Consider the following 7,477-nt stretch of genomic DNA (forward strand, 5'->3'; position numbering starts at 1 on the left):
CAAATCGAACGTATTTGGGGCTGGCCCGAGTAGACCCAGGTTAACTTGGGGAAGCAAATCGAACGCACTATCTGTCTTGCAAATAGTTGTTGCTACTACGTACGATGGGAGCTTCCATCTTTAATCTGAAGACACTTAAACGTACGCGCCATCTCGTGGCAACTTTCATAACGATCCCAACGAACATTCCTTTGAGAAGGTTCCTGATACCATCCCTGTGCATTCCACTGTTTCGGCGTGTATGTGAACACAGGAACTAACAATGTGGACTAACAGGGTTTACTAGAATCCCACCACTCCACCACAGAGTCACCGCAGTAGACGTTAGATGAGCGCTGTCGCTCCGCGGCACTTGTTACCAAAATCACTTGGTATTAGTAGGCTTCTTATATTCCTAGGAAACTCAGCCAACCAGGTAATGTACTCGCTGCTAATATTAAGTCAATACGGGTGCTGTTGAAACTGGCATGTTCTGTTCTAACACAATGAAGTGGAAGCGAATAGAAGTGGTTTATTGTGACACTGTAGAATTAACCACCGTTTTCCAATATAAAATATAGTGTGAACGAAATGATAACATTTGAATAATAACAAAGACAAAATTATGTGTTGCTAAGTGTCTTCTTATCATTAATTTCAGTGGCGATAGGGTACTGTGTGGCAAGGTATGGTTATTCAGCAACTGCAACCAATCAGTTGTCATTCAGACGAGGGGATCGCATTGCAATCACTGACAAATCTGGCGAAAACAAGGGATGGTGGAAGGGAGAACTTGCGGGCAAGGTGTGTAGAAAAGTCCAAAGGCACAATCGTATAGTCGGCAATATCTCATGATTGAATGTTTCGCAGTTTTCTCCACTGTAAGACGTTTAACCGTTAATGTTTGTCCTGCCCCGAAGTAGCATGCAACAACGATGGGGGTGATATGCTCACACACTATGGGCACGTTTGTTTGGAACGAATCCGTCTGATCAGGGTCGCTTGATCCACATCGCCCCAAACAAACGCAAACTCACTTTCAACGGTTTGCGTTTTGCTGTGACCTATCACGGTATGGTTCATAACAAAGAACAAGCTGTGATTGGCTGAGGAGCGGGCCACCATATTGGATCCCCGTCGTATCCACCTCGCTAGCAGAGTAGGGTTCGGTGGATCGAGATCCGTGGATCCGACCAAACAAACAGTCAGATCAAGAGCATATAAAGAAGGAGAGCGTACAATGGTAAAATGCTGAAACCATGTTGCAGTATTAGTCGAATTAATAAACTTTCCCCGTGTTATTTTGACGATTCTTTGCAGTATTATTGATTAGCTGTCCTACCTTGTTCATATAAAACAAACTGCATGTCCCTACGATGCCCCTACGTTGAGATAATGAGCGGTGAAAATCTGGTATTTTCGCCGAACACCGACTAGATTAGTCAGTTACTGTGACCGTCTCTCGTGTGGGCGGAGTGTACGGCCCATGCACACTGTGGCCAGTGTGTTGCTTCCGGTCGCCGCTGTGTAGCGCCATAGTGGCGCTGACTCACGTCATACTACCAGAGTTTACTATACATCCAGCGTGAGGTGGGCACAGGTGGGGGTCATCACTATGGCAATCAATAACAGACGTCATTCATTCCATTTGTCAATTATTGACGGAAACACCCGAGGTTTACCGAAGTTATAACACTTCGAGAGACAGTCACAGTAACTGACTGATCTCGAGTCAGTTTTCGGCGAAAATACCAGATTTTCACCGCTCATTATCTCAGCGTAGGGGCATCGTAGGGACATGCAGTTTGTTTTATATGAACAAGGTAGGACAGCTGATCAATAATACTGCAAAGAATCGTCAAAATAAAACGGGGAAAGTTTATTAATTCGACTAATACTGCAACATAATTTCAGCATTTTACCGTTGTACGCTCTCCTTCTTTATATGCTCTTGGTCAGATCCACGGATCCAGTGGATCGAGATCCGTGGATCCGACCACACAAACACGCCATAGATTTAACAAGGTTCATGTAGCATCTGCATTGTTTATTCATGGTTCGCACAGTCCTTGAAAAGTCCTTGAATTTAGTAAATGTTGATTCTGTACTTGAAAAGTCCTTTTGTACCATCAATAATGTGCAAACCTCAATAAAAATTGTGTTAAATGAGCTTAAAAAGCTATAGACACGATAGACAGTTAAATGATGATCACAAATTACAGTACGGTTTGTCAGTAAAATCAGTCAGTAAATCAAGGTATGTTGTAGAAGTGACAGTGTTTAGAAGGGTTTATTAATGTGATTCAGGTAAGTTTTAGAGGTGACAGTGATTAAGAATTGGGTTATTAAATTAATCCAGGTATGTTTTGTTCTGTGAATGAATTCCGATAAAATGTCCGATAAAATGTCCTTGAAAGTCCTTGAAAAAAAATTCAGTCCTCTTGTATTGGTTTTGTTGCAGATTGCTTACTTCCCAATGACGTATGTCGAAGAGGAGTGATATTGACTGTCGACGTTCTTGCATGCATTTCTTGGCTCCCATCTTAAAGGAGGAATGTGTCTATCCAACACCACACTCGAATAGTTGACGCCCTGTATTCTTTATAAGTATGTTTCGATTAGTTCGTCCAATTTCACTGCTGCTTACTAATAATATGACAAATTATCTGCATTTATCAGCAGTTATTGACAATTTGAGTCGTAACGGCTACCGAAGCGAGAGCAACAGATGTTTCTGCAATGTGCATTATTACGTCCATAATGGACCATATGCATTCTCAGCATGTGACTTGCGTTAGAAAATATGAGACTTGCGTTTCACAAATTTTTTGGCTAAACTCTTATTATTGCCAAGTGGCCGTGTATTAACTTGAACCAAATGTTTGGTTAGGCTGTCAATAAACAATTATGATGTCTGGTTTGTAAGGTAACGTGCAGAGGAATTGGACAAAATTATATGAATCAGATGGTGAGGTTATAATAATATACGTCGTGTGTCAGTTATTCTAGCATTTGCCAACAGTTGGGTGCGGATTAGGTAGTCATATTAACCGCCTTTAAACCTGCCAGGTAGCTAGAAATGTATGTATTGTGTACACAGGAAACCAGTGCTGATAGGGGTCGTCGTCATTTCTATTGCCTGCCTGTTTTCAATTGTTGCCTACTAATTTATGGACATATGGATCTTTGAGTTGTTTTAATATTGTACTTGTTAACTTAACTTGTTATGAAATTTAGGTGCTGAGCACAACTCATTTTATCTTTGAACAGATGCAGGGTATTATTAACAGCTGTGTTGGTGTGCTAGGCAGAGTCTGAAAAAGCATTTGACATTGCTTTATTGCTGTACTTCTATGCCTTTCTAATTATCGATTTTATTACGTGGGACTAAATAACCTCTAAAATAGAGGTAATGAACCCTAAGATACAAGTATAGAATATTGAATGTTATTTTAGAAGAAAATGTCTGATCATGTTTTCTACATTTTTAATACGATTTTAGCTAGTTATTTGAAATTTAGTATACAATAAACATACGAAAGGCTATCATGTAAATAGTAGAGTGTTATTGAAGTAGTTATGAGTATTGATATGGAATCGTAGTTGGGAAGTTCTAGCAGTAAACGACTAGTGTTTGTACAGTGAGTAAAGCTACCGTATGGTTTAGTCATCTAAGTGGGTGCAACTTCTTGTTTTACCGCATGGCAGCAATATCTGTTGTTTTTATTTAGTCCATAAGACTTTGACATCCGTATGCGATTATATCTCAATAAAACGACTGCATTACCTGTTATACATCTTGTTTGTAATTTGTACGGTTATTTTCAACTTTCTTACTTTTTGGCCATAATATTTTGGCTGGCTATTGCTGTCTTCATCAGATCATTTGTTACGAAACAAACTGCTTCGAGTCGTGCTGGAGTCGTTGGACATGGTTCGTTTCAATGGGAGCAGTTCCTTTTTTTTCTGCATTCGAAACTGCGAGTACCCCACGTGACCAATGTTGGCCCTGATTGGGAAATTCGATTTCTACGGCGTAATTTCACAGACTAACGAATACATTGTTAGTATGTATTCGTTAGTTTGTGGTAATATCTCAAAAGGCTTGCTGCGGTGTAGAACAAAAACAGAGGCGTGCTTGCTCAATAGAAGCATATATACCCACGTAGGAGCGACTTAGATTCCGCTACGGTTCGGAGAATAACCTTTAGCTGGCAAATCCCGGAATTGGGGATGTGGAAGTCCATACTTAATTGAAAGGAAGCGGTGACGCATGAAACAATAATTGGCCTCTGGTCGACGATTGTCCAGCAGCTCCGATCGCTGCAGGTCTGTAGCTTTTCAGCACTACTCGACACCGGCTGCAGATTTTCCCAGAGAGCTGGAACTACCTTATAGTTTAGATTTTGTTTTTATCAACGGCGTTAAGTGGCAACTTTCGCAGTCAGTGGCGAACTGTAGAAGTGCAGGAGCAAGTGTCGCAGTGATATTATTAACAGGCGTGGTTTATGTTGTTAAATATTTGGGGGATCGCTTCCGATAGAAGCGGAGACGATCCTGATAACGCCACTAGGTCGCAATCGCAACCGACCCTTCCTCCCGCGCACAGGCGCTTGGACACGTTTCGATACAAATTTGAAAAGGATTGTAAATAAACACGAAATGTATTTACTACCAAAGTCGCAATGTTTATGTATGCATATTCTCTATCGACTAATAATTCAACGTAAATGCCGTTTAAATGCATCCTCTGCAACAAACTTTCACCTTGTAACGCATGCCACTGTGCACAAACTCACAAAAGGATAGAGTTCGTGCAAAGTGGCGTGTGTGAGGTGAAATAATTGTGTATTACGGAGGAGCGTCTGAACTGCAATCACAGGAAACTTTCAAATAATAGGCGAAAGAGAATAGATTAACGTTGAGACTTTGGTAGTAATTATGTTTCGTGATTATTTGCCATCATTGAAACGCTCCAGGTTCCTGTCCCGCGCAGTACCCAAAGTAGCTCTAGTTCAGTTAACGCAGTAGGTACGCCTGCGGCAACTGTACGTGGGCTATAGTACTATAGCTATACCCACAACTGACGCAAGTACCGTAGGGCCTACAGTCTCATTTTATAGCTGGTTGCAAATTATACTCGAGTTGGGTTCATAAAACGTGAAAACGCATGAATAAGAAGAAAAATAACAAGGAATTAAAAAGATTCAGATAGAGCACGAATGATTCCAATTGTGATTAGATATTCTAGCCGACTATATAAATAGCAATAAATTGCTGAACAGGAATATTAGCATAATTTATCTGAAATTTTAGAATGAAAATAAAGCGTTCTGGACTTGTGTGCCACTATTAGATTGACAATTTGATGTGCTTGATTTAGAGAAAAAATTGAAGCGGCTGCTGAAAGTCCCTCGTGAAATAATAGAAATCTTGACAAGTTGAGTTCGTGGTTGTCATAACGTAACCCATGGATCAACTATGACTCTACACTGGTTTCCGCGTTTACCGACCTAGACTTTTACACCAGATATATGAAAAAAATGACGCGTTTATGAGCCAGAAATTGTAGATGGGCTTTACTTGACGCTATAAGCGTCACATCAAGACGTGGTCACCGTTTGTCACCGCTTGTCAAGTCAATACTGGCATGAGGTGCGACATGCCAAGCATTGCATCCTGTCGCCACCGTTTGCTGAATACAATACTTGGGTAAATACGGTACGCGAATATCCGGTTTACCACGTGGCTTTGCGCACCCCAGGCAAAATGGGTTAGCTATACGCTCTTGCACATACGCGCAAGGTATTGGTAAGTTAGGTCGCAATATCTACGCTATATTTCAGACACTATTCTAACCCGCAGCTTGTTAGTAATACAAGCTAACAACTTTATGTTAGCGTGTGTTGCATATGAAAAAGATGGCATTGGCCAGATTACTAAAACACAAAGACGACGAACAGTGTCATTAGTACTGCTAATGATGGCGACGCTACTCTGATTGAGGATACTCGGTCTGAAATTGTTTTACGTTTATTGTAATGATGGGATGGACCTCTGTCGACATACGATCGGACACACTTACACGGAACCAGCGCCCGCTCGTCATCCGACAAGCAGTAAAATCGTCGACGACGTCATCCCCATACTCACCAGTGCAGATGTCTGCGCAAAAAACAGCCTGCCGATCGTGATAGGAGTGTTATTGGCGGCGACTGCTGCGGGCGCGACAAGACAGAGGGCGATACGGGAGACGTGGGGAGGCGGAGAAAATGCTGCGGTCGCCGACAGCAACGTCACCATCGTGTTCGTGCTTGGAACGTGCGATAGGGACGTCACTCGGCAACAACTCGCCATCGAGGCGCGCGCGCACGGTGACGTCATCCAGGGCGCCTTCGCCGACACCTATCGCAACTTGACCATGAAGACGCTTTTCTTGCTACAATGGACATCGTCGCAGTATCCGGACGCCACCTATCTGCTGAAAACCGACGACGACGTATTCATCAACGTCGACTCGCTACTGAAGCTGACAAGGAGCACTGCGCGCACGGGTGCGTTAATCGGGTGTATCAATCGGAGATCTAAGGTCGTGCGCTCACTGGGCTCGAAGTGGCAAGTGTCGCGCTCACTGTACAGCGCCCCCTACTATCCGGCGTATGTGGGCGGAGCTGGCTTCCTCATGTCAGCGGATGTTGTTAAGGCCCTGCATGCAGCCGCCATGCGCACTGCTATGATTCCCGTAGAAGATGCCTTTATCACGGGCGTGGTAGCAGCGAGGGTCGGTGTTGTTCCGTGCAATAGTGATCGGTTTGGCTGGTACGGTGCTGTGAGGCGGACACCGTGTGAGGCTCAGTACGCAATTACTACTCATCTGCTGATGGGAGCAACCATGCTCGAATTGTGGAATATGACAAAGCGCGCTAAAACCACGAAGTGTTAACGAGATCAATTATTCGAGTTTTAACGCGTTTGGCGAATCTTAACCTGTTCAATGTATAAAATCCCGACTACATTAAACTTTAGTTCGCCACAAACGGAAAATTACATGTTTTGTTATTTTTGTCTCGGAGTCTCATTAGCTCACAAGCATTCGCCTGGCGAAACTCGTGGTTCCCTCCCTGCGAATCAAATAATATGAAAACCCTCTTTTTCACATTGGAGTATTAAATTTAACTAGCTATTACCCGTCCTCCAGACGAGTTTGAGTGGGGGTCTGATTTGAGGATGGCGGTTTAACCATTTATCTCTCACTTTTAGTTGAGGATGTATTTACAGTAAATACTGATATGTAGACTCGAGTCATATATCAATATTTGTATCTAAATATTTATAAAATCTGAAATTTTACCTTAAGGGAAAGTTTACTCAGCGTTCTAGGGTTATTTTCAGCTAATTTAGGTTATAATTACGCTACATAAAAAGTTTCATGGTTCAATCACCATTATAAATATTTTTTTTAATGTTTTAAAACTAACGACTACAGTTTGATTACAAC

The 7,477-nt window shown here is 42.3% G+C and overlaps 2 protein-coding genes across 3 annotated transcripts in view; both read left to right on the forward strand.

Annotated features, from left to right (window-relative positions):
* The window catches only part of LOC106817761 (guanine nucleotide exchange factor VAV2-like), a gene marked incomplete at its 5' end in the record, with an annotated part of 36,982 nt that extends 33,210 nt beyond the window's left edge, over nt 1-3,772 (forward strand). For both annotated transcript variants that reach the window (XM_014822463.1, XM_014822464.1), the window contains 2 exon segments: nt 641-783; nt 2,441-3,772. In XM_014822463.1, coding sequence (XP_014677949.1) covers nt 641-783; nt 2,441-2,479 — 182 coding nt within the window.
* A 2,028-nt stretch (nt 3,773-5,800) lies between these two features.
* Nucleotides 5,801-7,207, forward strand: LOC106817760 (UDP-GlcNAc:betaGal beta-1,3-N-acetylglucosaminyltransferase 7-like). The gene has a single exon (XM_014822462.1). It carries the CDS (start codon nt 6,029-6,031, stop codon nt 6,920-6,922), a length of 894 nt encoding a protein of 297 aa, XP_014677948.1. The 5' UTR covers nt 5,801-6,028; the 3' UTR covers nt 6,923-7,207.
* The last annotated feature ends 270 nt before the right edge of the window (nt 7,208-7,477 follow it).

The sequence above is a fragment of the Priapulus caudatus genome, unplaced genomic scaffold, assembly GCF_000485595.1.
Source record: "Priapulus caudatus unplaced genomic scaffold, Priapulus_caudatus-5.0.1 Scaffold1854, whole genome shotgun sequence".
NCBI classification, from domain to species: Eukaryota; Metazoa; Priapulida; class Priapulimorpha; order Priapulimorphida; family Priapulidae; genus Priapulus; species Priapulus caudatus.

Coding starts and splice junctions, on each gene's coding strand:
- LOC106817760 (XM_014822462.1), top strand. CDS start 6,029: ATGGACCTCTGTCGACATACGATCGGACACACTTACACGGAACCAGCG.